This window comes from Hemitrygon akajei, chromosome 19 (genome assembly GCF_048418815.1).
Source record: "Hemitrygon akajei chromosome 19, sHemAka1.3, whole genome shotgun sequence".
Taxonomy (NCBI): Eukaryota; Metazoa; Chordata; class Chondrichthyes; order Myliobatiformes; family Dasyatidae; genus Hemitrygon; species Hemitrygon akajei.
In genome coordinates this window covers 68,025,471-68,044,737 of record NC_133142.1, presented here as the reverse complement: position 1 = coordinate 68,044,737, position 19,267 = coordinate 68,025,471, and the positions used below count along the sequence as shown (strand labels likewise).

The window sequence follows — 19,267 nt, the reverse complement described above, 5'->3', positions numbered from 1 at the left end:
TAGTACTGGCTTAGGGGAGGAAAGGACAGGAAAGGAATCTGTGGCAATGATCACGAGAAGCAGGCTTCAGTATTTCAGTGGAGTTAACACAGGCACACTTATTCATTCTCTGAAGCATCTCAAGCACTAAAACCCAAACATTCCTCAGTACAATGAAAATTTTAATTTGCCTCACAGTGTCAAATGTCAAAAGTGGTCTCCCTCCTCACCCTTCTCAAAATACTCTTGAAATTCATACCTCATCATTGTCTTGATAAACTGCAGGTTAAGGCAGGCAGGGGTAATTGAGGGAGGAGAGGAGGTTATCGTAACACTGGATAAGAAATTATTAAATAGTATATGCTGTACTTCTGCAGCGAATCATACATAAAATCATAATCATCTCTCTCTCTCTCTCTCCCTCCCTCCCTCTCCCTCTCCACTCCACACTCGTTGAATACTTACCTGAAAGACGTCACCTCTGCATGAAAGTCCAACCTTTTTGTAGCCATGATAACAGGTGCATGTTCGAGTACCTGGACCTGATTCTCGGCAATGAGCAAATAAACCACAGCCTCCATTGTTCTTCAGTGGAAGGAAAAGACAGAAGGCAAACAAGTATCACAATTATTTTTGGTTTTAATATTAGAAATAAATTAGGTTCTATTTCTATCAGAACTTTCTCCTAAATTTCAGCAAACACAAATACACAAAATAACCGAATTTGCTTTACACCCAGTTGTATTAATATTCAAATGCATTTCTTTTACTTGAAATTAATTTCTGTGTGCTAACCCATTTAATTTATTATCACTGTTTCATCAAAAATGTACAAAACTAATCATGTTAACAACAACACACACAAAATGCTGGTGGAACACAGCAGGCCAGGCAGCATCTATAGGGAGAAGTGCTGTCGACGTTTCGGGCCGAGACCCTTCGTCAGTCCTGAGTTGTACAGAAGCTTCGACAGTGCTTCTCCCTATAGATGCTGCCTGGCCTGCTGTGTTCCACCAGTGTTTTGTGTGTGTTGTTGTTTGAATTTCCAGCATCTGCAGATTTCTTCGTGTTTGCTTAATCATGTTAACATTGACTTTTAAAAATTTAGTTGAAATACAAAGAAAGGCAATTGAAAATTAGAAAGAAAACATAAGAATATTTAAAGTGAAAAATATTCAATGTAGTAAGTTGTATTTGAAGAGGTAAGCTTCAAAAGTAGCCAATCTATAATAACCTCTACTTTAGACGAATACGGCTCAGACCCATTGAGGAAACAATTAATATACATGTTCACAGAAATTTGCTTCATTCCCTTCCTACTCAGGTGATTTTGTCATTTAATTTAGATCTAAATCCAATCCCACAAAATTGCAATAAATCTGAAAGAAATTAAGTACATTTTATCCCTTGTCCTCCTCATTCCCTCTTAAAACCTTAAGTCAGCCTATGGACCCATAGAACAAAATCATTTCAGCCTGTTAGGGGTTGCGATCACTTTAAAGAAAGTAGACACCTATAGAAGTCTATGGGAAAACTGTAAAGAAATTAGTTACATTTTATAGTCAGTAAGTCAGATGATTTGCATGTTATCAAAAGGTACAGATAATCAATCACATGCAGAGATATACAGTCATTGTGTTCTTATACCAGATAACTTCTTAAGCTATACCACTGGCATCACAAGGTAGCATATCTGACGTTATAATTGGGTCATGCATGAATGTGGTTATGTATTAGGTTCCTAAGGTCCCAATGAAATAGGCTGGAAGCAGCCAAAACTTCCAGATACAGTTGTACAGACAACCACATCACACAAGGACAAAGAGATATCCTCGATGCACATACATCTACCATTGACAATGAGTTTTTTGCTCTGCAAATAAAGAGCCTACTGTGATCTGCTGCAGGAAGATTTGTTCTTGAATTCCTCAACTTGTAAGTTTGTTCCTAACCTTCCAGCAAGGGTTGTCAGGTTGACAAGATTTCCTACCATCTCCAACGTAACCTGAGAGACAGTTGCATGCAACCTAAAATGGAAAACACATCAAAGAGAGCATGAATGGTACACAAGCGTTTTCACCTCAAGCGGAAAGTCACAAGCTGCAGTTTTAAGATTAATGATCATTGCTGATAGCATCTAGAAATGTATGAACTGCTTTTGTTTGTGTAGACTAGCATGAAGAATTCATTCAACACAGATGTCAGATACTTCCTATGTGTGCACCAAGTTTAATCCCTAAAAGGTCCAACTGTGAAATCTTCATTAACTCTACATGTTACTAAACATCACTTATTTTGTTTCTGATCTTTGTGCTACAGGCAGGCCAAATCCCCTTCTCCTTAAAATGTCCAAAATGCTGAAAGATATGATAACACAAGAAATGGTTTACATAAAGCAGTATTCCGAATAAAATTTGAAATAGAATGCGTGCTTTACCAGATTTGGTCCTGTTTTAGTGCATTCCGCATTTTTATGACAACCTCCATTTTGTTCTGCACACCCATCAATTTCTGAGAAGAAAACAACAGTGAGTTATACACATAATATGAATCATCAACATTATCTTGCAACTTCCCCACTGAGTTAGTTATGCTGGATGAAGAAGAAATTGTTCACCTTCACCTTTTTGCGTTGTCTAGCGTTGTTTTCCACCTGGGATGCCCTCAGAGCAGAGGCGACACAGACTGACCTGTGTTCCTCAGCTGCCCTCCACCAGGAACTTGATTGGAGTTGATATGCAGCATTGTGCAAGGAGGACTGAATTGAGTGTTGTCACAACTCTTTACAATGCTTCAGTGTATTATCTATTGCCTTCAAGTGCATCTGCAGCCCTAATACCCAAGGTCCCACCCCAAAGAGAACCAAGAATGGAAGCAAATTTTTCAAGAGCAGAAAGACAGTCAGTTCATGCAGAAATAAATATTTCAAACACTCCTCAGGCTGACTCTGCCCTTGAAAATGAAATTTTTTTGAGTTCCACTTCAAAGAAATCAACTTGGTTTAGACTTAACACCATCTTTGACAGCAAGTTGTTGAAATGGCTAAGTGAAAAGCAAAAATGCCTTTGAAGCTGATAGTATCTCTGGTGAAGTCCCAACACACAGTGGAATGGACCTTCGGTCACAGAATCACAAACTCATCTTCCAGAAATGTGCAGAAATATGTCTGGAAGGAGACAGATCTGGCTTAGAGGAGCCTCCATGAGGAAAAATATTACCATGCCTCATCCAATGGCTGGAAATTAACTTCCCCAAATTGCAGTGTGGTCCATCTATTTTCAGGAGCAATAGACAGGATTTGCACCTTGCATCAACACCAACAGAAATCCAGCAAGCAGCGTTCATCACTGCACTTCACAAGAGACTTTGAATGGAAAGTCCTTCTCCAGAATGGCTGCCTGCAAACATTCACCTCCTTCTGATGGCAATGTAAGATGTGATCTTAACCAAAGGGTCCACAATGAACCCAAGACTGGTGTCATGCAAAGCTAGAAATTTGTACTGCATTGGGAATTGCACATTAGCCCCAAGAATGAACTTGGAACAACTATATAGATTAGGAAGAGCTCTATTGGACACGTGCATAGCTCAGATCAGAGATCAGATTTATAAAACTGTACTTTGAGACAGTGCTTAGCATTCAGAGCCTCTCACCAAGCTGGTAATATAACATCATACTCAGTAAGTGCTCAAATACAAGTTTGGACTACTTACCATACAGGCAGCCAGCAGCTTTTAATCCCTGAATATACATACTATGCCAACTCTTCCACCCTTCCATCAGACATGCATGCTAGTAAATACCATGGAGCACTTTAAGTAATGGGCAAACACAACAGATGGCTTGGTATGGTCCTTTATTTCGGTCCTCACCTAAACAGATGAGTCCATCCCCAGCATAACCATCCCAACAGGTACACGTCCTCTCTCCTGCAGAAACCTTGGTGCAGTTGGCATATTCTGAACAACCACCATTATTAATCTCACAGCGGTTAATTTCTGTAAATAGAAAAATGGTGTTTCAACTTTGTGTTACAATTCCTTCCTCTAAACCATCTGATGTTCAAATATTGGAAGTTAATTTGAACAGCTTTCATTTTAAAGTAGGATTCTAGTGGAGAGCACCAGACTAATTTAGCTTTACCTAAAAGGTTATGTTCCACTTAGTAACATGCCACTTGTCTGCTGCTTTTAACTTAAGAGAACGTAGGAAATTGCCATTTTCTTTATTACATCATTTTCTTTTATTTGGTCAGGGAAAGCAATGGTAGACAAAGTGCATGTCGAAACTGCTTAAGCTTTCCTAACTTAATGGCTGGCTACAAGACTAGCTTCCATGATCTAAATTCAGTATTGACATTTTCTGTGTTTTACTGACTGCACCTGCTAGGAAGGCAGCTTGTCCAGTGAAGTCTGAAGAAACAATGAGGGAGATCGAGAGAAGAAGGCAAGCATACACTCTGTGGCCACTTCATTAGGTACACCTGTACACCTGCTCATTAATGCTAATATCTAATCAACTAATCATATGGTGGCAACTCAAATGCAAAAGAGCATGCAGACGTGGTCAAGAAGTTCACTTGTTGTTCAGACCAAACGTCAGAATGGGGTAGAAATGTAATCTGCGACTTTCTCAGAATCATGGCTGGTGTCAGACTGGGTGGTTTGAGATTCTCAGGAATTGCTGATCTCTTGGGATTTTCATGCACAACAGCCTCCAGAGCTATTCAAAGAATGGTGCAAAAATAAAAAAAATCTACTAAGCAGCAGTTCTGAGAGCAAAATCTCCTTGTTAATGAGAGAGGACAGAGGAGAATGGCCAGGCTGGTTCAAACTGACAGGAAGGCGACAGTAACTCAACCACGCATTGCAACAGTAGTGTGCTGATGAGCATCTCTGAATGCACAACATGTCAGACCTTGGAATGGATGGGCTACGGTAGCAGAAGACCATAAACATACACTCAGTAACCACTTCATTAGGTACAGGAGGCATCTGAAAAAGTGTCCATTGAGAGTAGAAATTCAGAACAGGCCTGGTTGCCCTCTCAGGTGGGTTAATAGTAGTTCCCTGGCACTATGTTGATGAAGAGTTAGTGATATTCCCTCAAAGGTGACTTATCACTCCAACCAACCACATTTAAGAGGTAGATATCTGGCCATTATCATGATAGGGTATTGAAGTGACAGCTTTGTGAAGTTTACTGTAGAAGGTCTCCACCTCCTCCTCCTCGCTGCAGTTGTGCGGGGAGTAACAGATGATGACAGAGGTTGCTGGGTTTCCATCGAATTCTGCAGTAAGGATTCCGTCACTGACTGAGACTATGCTCCTTAGTGCCTTCTTCGCTTTGCAGTTCAACACCAGCCCTACTCCACCTTGTGCTGGTCTCGGCCCGAAATGTCAACTGTACTTCTTCCTATAGATGCTGCCTGGCCTGCTGCATTCCACCAGCATTTTGTGTGTGAAACCAGAACAGTGGTCACTCTCAAACATTATCCCTGTCCCCAAGTCTGGATCCCTCACGAAGACGATAACTACCGTGTATCAGCTTGACCTGCATCTTAGCAAAGCTATACAATCGGATGATTCTGAACAGGATTCACACTGCCATTGACCCTGAGCTAAGATTCAATCTGAATGGTGTTCAGCAGAAGCGCACAACATTAATGCAAATACTTGCTCTTCGTAGAATCATCGAGGAAGTCAAGAAGAGCAACCTACCAGTCGTGCTTACTTTCATCGATTTTCACAAAGCTTTTGACTCCATTCACCGAGGTAAAATGCTGAAGATCCTGAAAGCTTATGGAGTGCCAGACCATCTACTGAGAGCAACAGAGTCCAGCTATACCAAGACCATGGCGAAAGTTGTATCACCAGACGGAGAAACAGCAGTGTTCGAGCTCCTGTCTGGTGTGCTGCAAGGAGACACTCTGGCACCCTACATCTTCATAATCGTCCTCCATTACGCTCTACGTCAAGCTACCAAAGATCATGACAAGCTTGGTTTTACCATAAAACCAGGACGAACCAAAAGGGTCAGACCAGTTACGCTCACAGATCGCGATTTTCAGATGACATAGTCCTGCTCTCTGACCAGATGGAGGAAGCAGAGCAGCTACTGACAAAAGTGGAAATTGAGTGCAATAAAGTTGGACTTCACCTAAACGCTAAAAAGACAGAGTACATGGCGTTCAACTGCGACAAAGGTACTCTCAAGACCGTAAAGAATGATACCATTAAGAAAGTCTTAGACTTCAAGCACCTCGGGTCAAGAATGATGAGTTCGGAGAAGGACATAAAGGTACGGAAGGCGCTGGCGTGGAGGGCTATGAATAACATGAAGGAAATCTGGAGATCCAACCTGCCCAGAGGGCTCAAAAAGAGGATCTTCATAGCAGTCACAGAGTCCGTTCTCACGTACGGATGCGAGATGTGGACAGTCACCAAGACCACACGAAAGTCACTAGATGGTTGCTGTACACGAATATTCCGGATGGCTCTTGACGTAAGTTGGCAACAGCACATGACGAACGTCGAGCTCTATGACGACCTACCGATGCTCACTACTAAAATCGAGGTGAGAAGACTGCAACTAGCGGGGCACTGTCTACGCCACCCTGAGCTACCTGCCAGCCCAGTCATCACATGGGAGGATGAACCCTGGGCGCCCTCCCAAGACTATGGTCAACACGCTCCTAGAAGTTAGCAGTGTGGCTAATGTAGATGAACTGAACACACAGATGAGGGAGAGGGAGGAGTAGAGAGTCCGTCATTATGCCTGACACCAGCCCCCTAGGCCTGAGTTGACATAGTTGAGTCGATCATGATGCGAATGTGGGAGATGACTATGCAGATGTTGGGAAGTCACAGCTTTGGTGAAAATGGAGAATGGTGAAGGAGGAGCAAATTCCTTGAGTTGGATGCGCAGAACAGGCAGTGTTCGCAGATTGTATCCTTCCCCATTCCGAGTTCCTTCACTAAGGTATATTTGAGTCAGCTTCACTTGTGCCTGATACTCCTGAGATCACGCATCTTGTAGGCAAGTCCATTAGAGAGAGTGGTGTTGAATACACCTCTGACATCTGGATATCTCCAGGAATGAATGCTGGTAAGTCTGCCACTGAAGATCTGCCATAAGGTGGCACAATTATTTGAAGTTGTAGAGATAGAGAGATAGATAGATAGACATCAGGCACCAAAGTTTGTTCAGCCCACTTCTTGGCATTAATGTATTGCGTATTATGTATGATAGACTAGTGCTACCTTGAAGCCCTATATAACCTCACACTGTGGCATTTTAACATTGGATCTATACACAAATGATCTCTATTCCTTCATCTTTACTTCCAACATATGAGAGGGGACACATTGATCAGTCATACCTGAGCAGTAAGTTCCATTCCCAGTGTAACCAGCAGTGCACAAGCAAGAAGGCAGAGAGCCAGATGATCCTAGAATACAACTAAAACATGCAAGCACTCAGTCTTTAAAACAAAAGATCAACAACATTCACATACGACTTTATATTGCATTTCACCACTGGACAACAGTGATTGCAGGTGTATTATAGTGTGATGCTTCTGTGGATCTGCATCAGGACACAGAGTGCATTGTAGATACTTAGTGGATGTAATCCATAATATGCCCAGCTGTTTCTTTCATCAACATGATACAAGCATTTAAGAATGCACATCATTGTTACTCTGCAATCAATTAACATCTGCAATTAATTTTAACTTTATAAATAGAGAGTAGCATTCTAATGGCTGATATTTGAATTTATCATTAAAATATGAATTACAAGATAAGATGAAAATAAGTTTGCTTCACTCACTTAGCATTGGGATGGCATGTTCCATTGCAGTGATCAGTTACAATTTCTGACAGAGAAAAAGAGCATAATTATGATTATTCACTATGTTCATGAAAAATGGGAAATGTAGAAAGCTGCACATTATCCCAATGCTTGCTTACATCTATCCCATGTGCTTACCAATAGATTTATAACTTGGCTCAGTTTATAATGAGTATAAAAACTGGCAGTGCAGATAATGCATACAAATCCAAATGGTGGGAAAAAAATTAACTGATTGAAAAATGTAACACTGCTTCTCTTTATAATTTATAATAAAATTTCTTACAGTCATGGAGGCAAGAACTGGTGCTGGGCTATTTAGGATTAAAACTAAATTATGTTGTAAATTTTTGGAGTTCTGCAACTCAGACAGTTGTGCATGCCCAATCACCGGATTGTTCAAGATCAAGGAAACACAGTTAATTAGAGGATAAGTGAGAAGTGAGACATCAGATTGGGTATCATTTGTTAGGTAGAACAGAAACAAGAGGTTATAAACCTCCTCCTGACTTTATTTCTTACATTCATCTAGAATAAGAGGTTTTTTTTAAAAAATGAAAGCCATCCAGCAGTTTCATAATCATGATGGGAATAGCAGTAAAATTACAATAAAAATAACAGAGAAACATATGATGATAATGAACTATTGCCAACAAATACTGCAACAAGTTAACGTCTACTATAACACAACACATATAGGCAAGTTTTCATATAGGCAAGATGCCAAGTATATGAAAGAAATACATTTCAAAAAAAAGCTCTAAGTTTCTCAGCTGAGTTAAACAAGAAGTCAATGTGTACGAAGAATGCATCCAGAACCAGAGGGACTGCAGATAAAATCTCTGTCTGGCAGTGATGAAACATTACAATGTTAACTCCCTATTGTCAGCCATCAGAAGGATGTGTTAACAACATATAAACACAGCAAGGGGACTTTCCTATCCATCTCAAAAAACTTAAGATTAGTACTTTGAGAAAATATAATTGTTTTGAAAACATATTTTAAAATTACATTCTGTTTAAATATACAATATCTATAAAATGTATTCACCCCTCCACTTGGAAGTTTTCATGTTTTATTGTTTTACAAGATTGAATCACGGTGGATTTAATTTGGCTTTTTTGACACCGATCAACAGAAAAAGACTCTTTCGTGTCAAAGTGAAAACAGATCTCTACAAAGTGATCTAAATTAATTACAAATATAAAACACAAAATAATTGATTGGTATTCACCCAATATGACACTCTAAAACGTCACTGATGTAGCCAACCAATTTTAGAAGTCACATATTTACTTCAATGGAGATCACCTGTGTGCAGTCAAGGTGTTTCAATTGACTGTAGTAAAAACACACCTGTATCTGGAAGATCCAAATGCTTTCTTAGCTTGCTACACAAAAATCTCTATTGACTTTATATATTTAATTAGATAAGTACTTGATTATAGCTGCATGGGTTATGGATCAGCTTCATCTTCAAATTTAAAATGTTTGGATGTGAAAAAAGATCAGGCTTTAAGATTGTGCTGTGGTCATTGCCTGTTTCAGCTTTACCAATTGAAATGGTTCAGCTCCTGTAAGGTCATCTCCTGTTTCAGCTTTACTGATTATTAACATGCTGGTTTAACTTGAGGGGGCAGACACATTGTTAAAAGTATGTTGGAAGACTGTTGGGAACATCAAAAGAAGAGCTTTTACTTTTGGGTGGTTGGGTTCTCATCACGCTAGAAATATGGGTTTGTTGGATTATGTAATTTGTCCCACTGTAGCTTTTTCAGTAACCCCATCATGGTATTTTCCAGTGGCTTTAGGTGATTTTAAGTTGCATGATTTAATGAAATCAAAGGATCCTGATATACCCAAGATTACGTTGGTTTATCAGTATGTTAAGGAGAATTATTCTGATATGTTAACCATTTTTACTAATGGATCAAAAGATAATTTAACGGGAAATGTCGATATGCTGATTTTGTGCCTGAATTACAGGTAACAGTAAAGAAATGTCTTACTAACTATGTATCAGGGTATACTGCAGAACTGGCTGCCATCACTTTGGGCTTACAATGGGTGGAGGAAATCTGTCCTTGCAAATTTATAATTTGTTCAGATTATTTTTCGGTTTTGACTAGCCTTAAAACAGGTCAATCTGGTTTGATTTACTGCTGGAAGCTCTTCAAACTTCATTTCATATTCAAAATATTGGTCTACATGTCCTCTTAATATGAATTACTGCACATAGAGGCATTGAGGGGAACGAGCAGGTTGATTGTTTGGCCAAAAAAGCTGTTAAAATTTTATCTGTAGATATAGACCTTCCACTTAGCAAATCAGAAGCTAAGGGGTTGGTGGGGCTAAGAATTAAGGGATTATGGCAAGGCCTGTGGGATAATGGCATAAGGGGAGACTATTACAGAATACATAAAACTGTTGGATTGATGGGAGAAGGGGGTAAGACAAGAAGGGAAGGAATTATATTGACTCGACTTAGAATTGGGCATCCTATGCTGAATTATTCCTTGTATCTTTTTGGAAAACATCACTCTGGGGTGCATAGGTGTTGTCATCATTATGAAACAGTTGGACACATTCTTTTACAATGTGAAGCATACAAGGTTGAAAGAAAGCAAATGCAGGCTTCATTACTAGCTTGGGGCATGACAGTTTTCATTTAAAAACATTACTAAGTAATGGAAATGACTTTAATTTAATTCACAATATTGTCTTTCGTTAATTAAAATCTATAGGGTTTTTTGGAGTAATTTAGTCTTCAGTTGATAAAGAACTAGTAGGGGTTTTAATTCTCTACTCACTACACTAGTGGTCACCAACCTTTTTAAGCCCAAGATCCCCTACCTCAGCCTTAGTGAAAGGCAAGATCGACCTACTAAATCAGGGGTCACCAACCTATTTTGCACTGCGGACCGGTTTAATATTGCCAATATTCTTGCTGACCGACCGACGGGGGGTGGGGGGCAGCGGGGAGTCCGGAATACAGCGATATTTGAAGGGGGTTCTTTATGTCCAGTCTATTCCACAATTTAGCTTTTGTGGCTATGAACACTTGCATCTGTCCCGCTTGCTCACGTTTTTTCCACTCAAAAAACTCAACGGGTTTGTCTTTAAGTGCAGGCTGCTTGGATGCAAGGTCCCGAAGCATTTTTGAGGGCTTCATTGCCTCATTAGACAGCCTCCAGGCCCGAACTCCAGCCTCCCGCCCACCCGCCGCCAGACGCTCTGGCCAGGTGCAGCTGGTTGTGGGTGGGGTGAGAGGACAAGGGCTGGAGGTCCCTGTGCTGGGGCCATGGCAGTTGCCGTCTGGAGAGAGCGACCGAGCGAGCAGGAGTGCGACAGGGCATGCGCCCGCCCCCCTTGTAGGTCAGTAGGATCTATCGGCCAACAAAAGTTTGTCTCAAGGGATGACTTTCAGTAGATCGCAGCGAGGTAGCTGCTCTGCTACTTACGAAACCCTGAGCCCGAATTAGGTCATCTGCGAATATTTTAGCACCGGGTTCCCCACGAACATTCAGTTTGCTAAACAGGTTTAGACGTGGCGCCCATCTGTCCGCGATCCAGGCCAGCAGCATTGGCACTTCCTGCCAGCCGCGCGAGGCAACCAGTGATCCCTGGCACTAGGGTATCACTGGTGACTGATGACCTCGTGTGCGTTCAAGTTCAACAGTGGGCATGACAGGGAACGAGGAAAGGTGCAGCTGACTCATATCGTTTCAAATCACCAAATCACATCATTTCCTCGCGGCCCAGTAGCACATGCTTTGCGGCCCGGTGGTTGGGGACCACAGTACTAAATCATTTACAGAAAAGACAGCTCAGATTGTACTTACAACTTGAGGCCCTTTATTTGGGCTAACTGTATTTTAATTATATAAAATGCTTTTGTCAAACTTTCAAATTAATTCAACCAAGAAAACACTGTAACTAGCATATCAAATAAGTCATAGCGGCATCGAGCTCATCCAATAACGCCTTGAATAAGCCGTGCTGAAGCGCTTTTGCTCGAATCAAATTTATCAGTTTGACCACCAGTGTCATTACATGAGAAAAGTCCACAAACTTCCCAGTCAAGGGCTGCTGATGAATCTCACAGTGATAACCCAGGAAGCTGGGAAAATCAGGGTCATTATGGCACAGTGCTATAAAAGCCAACGTGCACACCACGCATTGCTGGGGCCCCATCAGTAGTAATTGCCACCAGTTTATGAATGGGGATGTCATTTTCATGGACATTTTTTTTTACTCATTGTAAATATCCTCACCTCTCATTCTCTCTAAGTGCAAAAGAGTGAGGAAGTCCTCCTTTGTTGTAAAGTCCTGGAAAGCCATTCTGACAAATACAACAAGCTGAGCTGTTTGCATTACATCCAGGGATTCACCAAACTGCCGTGAACAATATTCACAGAGTGACAAGTCCTTTAACACTTGTTGATCCACGTCCTCTGAACAGCATGTTTGCTTGGCCTTCAACCCCAATTTCAGCTCCTCAACTTTCCCGGTATTGGTAAACTTACTGAGACACTAGTATAAGTTTCAGGGGTATGCAAGCTAATGACACCACAGTTTTTGTTTCCCATTTCTTGTACATTTGGGGAATGTTGGAATTTAAAGGGAGAGAAGGGTTGTAATGTGAGCATTATAAAGATAAGTTAATACCAGTTAGGATCATGGTAATATAGCAATACTCCCACTATGGAAACCGTTGGTAAAGAGAAATTGTTTCCGGGGTTGCGGGGTTTTCCTTCCGGTCTTTTCTGTCCGGTGTGCATTAGTGAAAACTTCTGCGTGCGAATATCATTTTACCGTCCTAGATAAAGTTGTTCCTTTTGGGCATGAAGTTGTCGAGTGGTCCTTTTTCAAAGTAGAGGTTACTCCATATTTGCATCAAAAGGTTTATCAGGCATAATGTATTTGTGTATTTATTTTGCATTTTTTTCCCAGGATCTACTGGGAAAGTCTCAAAGATCAACCGGTCGATTGTGATCAACTGGTTGGCGACCACTACTCTACAGCACATTCCAGTCCAGTTAGGGGCAGTAATGTACCTTTAAGTTGGAGTGTCAACCGCCAATACAAGTCAGAAGAAGAAGAAGAACCAGCTGCTGGTGAGTCAGTATCCTGGAATAAAACAACAGCATGAAGACAAAAGAACACTCCAAGCAACTCCGTGAAAAGGTTATGAAAAACACAAGTCAGAAGAGGGGCAAAAGAAAATTTCCAAGTCACTGAATAACCCTTGGAGTACAGTTAAGTCAATCAAGAAATGGAAAGAATATGGCATAGCTATAAATAAGACCATAGACCATAAGATATAGGAGCAGAGGTAGGCCATTCGGCCCATCGAGTCTGCTCGTCATTCAATCAGGGGCTGATCCAATTCTTCCAGTCATCCACACTCCCCTGCCTTCTCCCCATACCCTTTGATGCCCTGGCTAATCAAGAACCTATCTATCTCTGCCTTAAATTCACCCAATGACTTGGCCTCCACAGCTGCTCGTGGCAACAAATTCCACAGATTTACCACCCTCTCGCTAATTTCTCCACATCTCAGTTCTAAATGGATGTCCTTCAACCCTGAAGCAATGCCCTCTTGTCCTAGAATCCCCTACCATGGGAAATAACTTTGCCATATCTAATCTGTTCAGGCATTTTAACACTCAGAATGTTTCCATGAGATCCCCCCTCATTCTCCTGAACTCCAGGGAATACAGCCCTGGAGCTGCTAAACATTCCTCATACGGTAACCCTTTCACTCCTAAATCTGCCCAGAGCGGGCCGTCCTCAAAAGTGAGAGACCATGCAAGAAGGGGACTAGTGAGGGGGGATACCGAGAGACCTATGACAACTCTGGAGGAGTTTCAAACTTCAGTTGCTGAGGGGGGAGAGACTGAGCATACAACTGTTGCCGGGTGCTTCACCAGTCGCAGCTTTATGGGAGAGTGGCAAAGGGAAAGCCACTGTTGGAAAGAACACTCACATGAAACTTTGGCTACTGTTTGCCAGAAGGGAGACTCTAAAGTCAGCTGGAAGAAGGTTCTATGGTCTGATGAAACCAAAACTGAGCATTTTGACTCAATTAAATCAAACTAAATCCTATGTTTGCCATAAGCCAAACAGGGCACATCATCAAAAACACACCATCCCTACCATGAAACATGGTGGTGGCTGCATCATGCTGTGGGGATGTTTCACTGCAGCAGGCCCTGGAAGGCTTGTGAAGGTAGAGAATAAAATGAATGCAGCAAAATACAGGGAAATCCTGGAGGAAAACCTGATGCAGTCTGCAAGAGGACTGTGACTTGGGAGAAGATCTGTCTTCCAGAAAGACAATGACCAAATCATAAAGCCAAAGCTACACAGGAATGGCTTAAAAACAACAAAGTGAATGTCCTGGAGTGGCCAAGTCAGAGTCCAGACCTCAATCCAATTGAGAATTTGTGGCTGGACTTGAAAAGGGCTGTTCACACACGATCCCCATGCAATCTGACAGAACTTGAGCCGTTTTGTAAAGAAGAACGGGGAAAAATTGTAGTGTGCAAAACTGATAGACTCACTCCTATCCACACAGACTCAAAGCTGACAGAGACCGATCCACACAGACTCAAAGCTGATAGAGACCGATCCACACAGACTCAAAGCTGATGGAGACCGATCCACACAGACTCAAAGCTGATAGAGACCGATCCACACAGACTCAAAGCTGATAGAGACCGATCCACACAGACTCAAAGCTGATAGAGACCGATCCACACTGACTCAAAGCTGATACAGACCGATCCACCCAGACTCAAAGCTGATAGAGACCGATCCACACAGACTCAAAGCTGATAGAGACCGATCCACACTGACTCAAAGCTGATAGAGACCGATCCACACAGACTCAAAGCTGATAGAGACCGATCCACACAGACACAAAGCTGATAGAGACCGATCCACACAGACACAAAGCTGATAGAGACCGATCCACACAGACTCAAAGCTGATAGAGACCGATCCACACAGACTCAAAGCTGATAGAGACCGATCCACACAGACTCAAAGCTGATAAGAGACCGATCCACCCAGACTCAAAGCTGATAGAGACCGATCCACACAGACTCAAAGCTGATAGGGACCGATCCACACAGACTCAAAGCTGATAGAGACCGATCCACACAGACTCAAAGCTGATAGAGACCGATCCACACAGACTCAAAGCTGATAGAGACTGATCCACCCAGACTCAAAGCTGATAGAGACCGATCCACACAGACTCAAAGCTGATAGAGACCGATCCACTCAGACTCAAAGCTGATAGAGACCGATCCACTCAGACTCAAAGCTGATAGAGACCGATCCACACTGACTCAAAGCTGATAGAGACCGATCCACCCAGACTCAAAGCTGATAGAGACCGATCCACACTGACTCAAAGCTGTAAATGCCGAAGGTACATCGACTAAATACTGACTTGAAGGGGGTGAGTAATTACGCAATCAATCATTTTATGTTTGATAATCATAATAAATTTAGACCAACTTATAGAAATTTGTTTTCACTTTGACACGAAAGAGTCTTTTCTGTTGATCAGTGTCAAAAAAGCCAAGAGAAGTCCACTGATTCAATGTTGTAAAACAATAAAAAATGAAAACTTCCAAGGAGGGTGAACACTTTTTATAGGCACTGTATTTGCTTTCTGCTTTTTTGGGTTTAATACAACATTCCACTTACCTTTATCGCAATTTGCACTTTCCCAGCCTTTGAAACAGCTGCAGCTTCCATCACCATCCAGTCCATCATTGCAGTTTCCATTTACACACAAACATTCTAAACACACGTAAATAAGTACCTGGTTAATTGAGTGCAAAGCAGTAATTGGGAAAAACATTTAGGTGTAAACTGATATGGTAAGACAAATGGTTTTAATTATAAACACGATAAATTCTGCAGATGCTGGAAATCCAAAGCAACACATAAAATGCTGCAGGAACTCAGCAGGGGTCAGGCAGCATCTATGGACAGGAATAAGTAGTCAACATTTTGGGCTGACTCACTTCATCAGGACTGGAAATGAGTGGGGAAGACAAAGGAATCTGGAAGGAGAGGAAAGTGAACCATAGGAGGAGGGGAGCCAGGGGGAGGGAAGAAGAGGTGAGAGGCCAGAGTGGGGAATAGAAGTGGGGGAATTGATATTCATGCCATCAGTTTAGAGGCTACCCAGATAATACAAGATGTTGCTCTGCCCTGAGGGAGGCCTCATTGTGGCACAAGAGGAGGCCATGGACCAACATGTTGGAACAGGAATTGGAATCAAAATGCTCAGCCGATGGGGAAGTTCTGCCTTTGGTGGATGGAGTGGACGAACCAATCACAACGGGTCTCACCAATGCAGATGAGGCTGCATCAAGAGCACTGGACACAATAGATTTTCAGGTAAAGTGTTACCTGGAAGGACTAGTTGGGGTCCTGAATGGAGGTGAGGGGGGAGGTGAATGGGCAGGTGTAGCACCTTGGCCACTGGCAGGGATTAGTGCCGGGAGGGAGACCAGTGGGGAGAGACAAATGGACAAGGGAATCAGAAAGAGAGCAACCTCTGTGGAAACATGGAAGTAAAGATATTTTTGGTGGTAGTTTCCCTTTGGAGATGGTGGAAGTTGTGGAGGATGCAAAGGCTCATGACGTGGTAGGTAAGGACAAGAGGAACTCTGTCACTGTTAAGGTGGCAGGAAGATGGGTGAGCGTGGATGTTCATGAAATGCAGGAGATGTGGGTGAGGGCAATATCAATGGTGGAGGAAGGGAAACCCCATTCTTTAAAGAAGGAGAATTACCTGGAAAGGAAAGGCATATCCATGTGGCAATGACAAAGGAACTGAGAAAAGGGAGTATCATTTTTATAGGAGACGGAGGGAAAAGGCACAGTCCAGATGTTTGTGAGAATCAGTAGGTTTATAAAAAGATGTTGGTCAACAGTTTGTTTCTAGAGATGGAGATAGAGAGATCGAGAAAGGGGAGGGGGTGTTAAAGATGATGAATCTTGAGAATTTTAGTTATACAGTGGTAAGAGCTGAAAAATGAATCAGATTAAGCCATCAGGCAACTGTTTCCAAGCAACCATTTACAGAGTGGTATTAATAAACCAGCACTTCTAACTCAACTGCTGCTCCTGGAATTCAAACAATTTAGCATCAGAACCAAGTGGAGGTGAAGGGATTAACAAAATTATGCAAATATGTCTGTGAATGTATAATTCACAGAGGTATAGACAGTCAAAACCTTTATCATAGGTTAGAAATGTAAAATACCAGAAGGTGAGAGGGAGAAAATTGAAAGGAAACAATTTGATAAAATTATGGGGCATCTGTGAATAATACTCAAATTCATAGCCGTCAGTTATAGAAGTACAACAAAAATCAGTAATACATGAACATAGTCTCCATTGTCTATTGCTGAGTAATTTAAGCTCACCTACATCAGCAATAGCAATGGATACAATGCTCACAAATAGTTTTATTAATCCTTGAATCAAAAATGAATTTTAATAAATTTTAATTTCTGTTCTAATTCATTCATAACTTATGGAAGTCCATACCAAGAGTGCAATTTGGTCCATATCTACCAGCTTCACAAGATTCACAGGCAGTGCCTTGAAATCCTTCACGACACAGACACTGTCCAGTTCCATTAATACCATCCTGACAGATGCCATAATTGGAGCACCAGGCATTTGGCTTGCCAGGGCACATCTGGCATCTTGGTCCAAAATATCCGAAACAGCAATCTAAAGTCTAAAGCAAAGCAAAGATAGCAATGAAGTGTGAATAAGGAAACAGGTACAAGAACTGCTTTTAAGAAAGACCTTAATTAGACTGCGTTTAAACCACAGACTTATCACAACTTCAGACAAAGCAGAGCTAAATTGTACCACTGAGGCAAAATTCATAAGGGTAAAGAATGCAGGACTGAGGTGGACAAACTCTTGGTGTAATTAGAGATTGGTCCGTATGACATTGTGGGCGTCACTGAGTCATGGCTGAAAGAAGGTCATAGCTGGGATTTTAACATCAAAAGATATACTTTGTATTGAGAGGGCAGGCAGGACGTCATAGGCAGTAGTGTGGCCCTGCTGGTAAGAGATGGAATTACATCGTTAGAAAGAGGTGATAAAGGGTCAGAGAATGTTGAATCTTTGTGGGTGGAGTTAAGAAACTGCAAGGGTTAAAAGGAACTATTATGAGAATCATATATAGGCCTCCAAATAGTAGCTAAGATGCGGGGTTGAGATTGCAAAGAGAGCTGGAAAGGGCACGTAATAAGGGAATTACAATTGTAATGGGGGACTTCAATATGCAAGGGGATTTGAAAAATCAGGTTGGTGTCAGATCACAAGAAAAGGAATTTGTTAAATGCCTAGGAGATGCCGTTTTAGGGCAGCTTATGTTCACGCCTACTTGGGGACAAGCTATCTTAGATTGGGTGTAATAACTCTGATCTTATTAGGGAGCTTAATGTAAAGGAACCCTCAGGAGGCAGTGATCATAATATGACTGAATTCATACTGTAATTTGAGAGGGAGAAACACAAGTCAGATGTATCAGTATCGCAATGGAATAAAGGGAATGTCAGAGGCATGAGAAAGGAGCTTGCCCAGGTGGATTGGAGGATACTGGTGGGGATGACAGCAGAGTAGAGATGGCTGAAGTTTCTGGGAATAGTTCACAAGGCACAGGATAGATATGCCCCACAGAAGAAGTCATTCGCAAATGGCAGGGGTAGGCAACTGTGGCTGACAAGGGAAGTTAAAGACTGCATAAAAGCCAAGGAAAGGGCATATAATGTAGCAAAAATGAGCAGGAGGATTTTAAAATCCAGCAACAGGCAAATAAAAAAGCTATAAGGGAAAAGATGAAATATGAGGATAAACTAGATGATAATATAAAGCAGGATACGAGAAGTTTTTTTTCAGTTATGTAAAGAATAAAAGGGAGGTGAGAGTTGATATTGGACCACTGGAAAATGATGCTGGTGAGTTAGTAATGAGAGACAAAAGAAATAGAAGATGAATAAGTACTTTGCTTCAATCTTTACTCTGGAAGACACTAGCTGTGTGCCAGAGGTCCGTGAGTGTCAGGGAGCAGGAGTGAGTGCCATTGCTATTACAACGGAAAAAGTACTAAGCAAACTGAAAGACGTTAAGGTGGGCAAGTCACCTGGACCAGATGAACTGCATCCCAGAGTCCTGAAAGATGTTGCTGAATGGATGCATTGGTCATGATCTCTCAAGAGCACTTGATTCTGGCATGGAAGAGGTAAATGTCACTCCACTCTTTAAGAAGGGAGGAAGGCAAAAGAAAGGAAATTATAGGCTAGTTAGCCTAACCTCAGTGGTTGGGGAAGTGTAGGAGTCTACTATTAAGGTTGAGGTTTTGGGGTTCTTGGAGA

General features: G+C 41.7%; 1 protein-coding gene across 2 annotated transcripts in view; it reads right to left on the bottom strand.

The window, feature by feature from the left end:
- The window catches only part of stab1 (stabilin 1), a 347,363-nt gene that overhangs the window by 77,063 nt on the left and 251,033 nt on the right, over positions 1–19,267 (bottom strand). For both annotated transcript variants that reach the window (XM_073072696.1, XM_073072697.1), the window contains 8 exons: positions 17,418–17,613; positions 15,558–15,653; positions 7,814–7,859; positions 7,362–7,441; positions 3,853–3,978; positions 2,417–2,490; positions 1,932–2,006; positions 445–564 (listed from right to left, as the gene is read on the bottom strand). In XM_073072696.1, the coding sequence (XP_072928797.1) occupies positions 445–564; positions 1,932–2,006; positions 2,417–2,490; positions 3,853–3,978; positions 7,362–7,441; positions 7,814–7,859; positions 15,558–15,653; positions 17,418–17,613 (813 nt within the window). The remainder of the gene's footprint in view (positions 1–444; positions 565–1,931; positions 2,007–2,416; positions 2,491–3,852; positions 3,979–7,361; positions 7,442–7,813; positions 7,860–15,557; positions 15,654–17,417; positions 17,614–19,267) is intronic.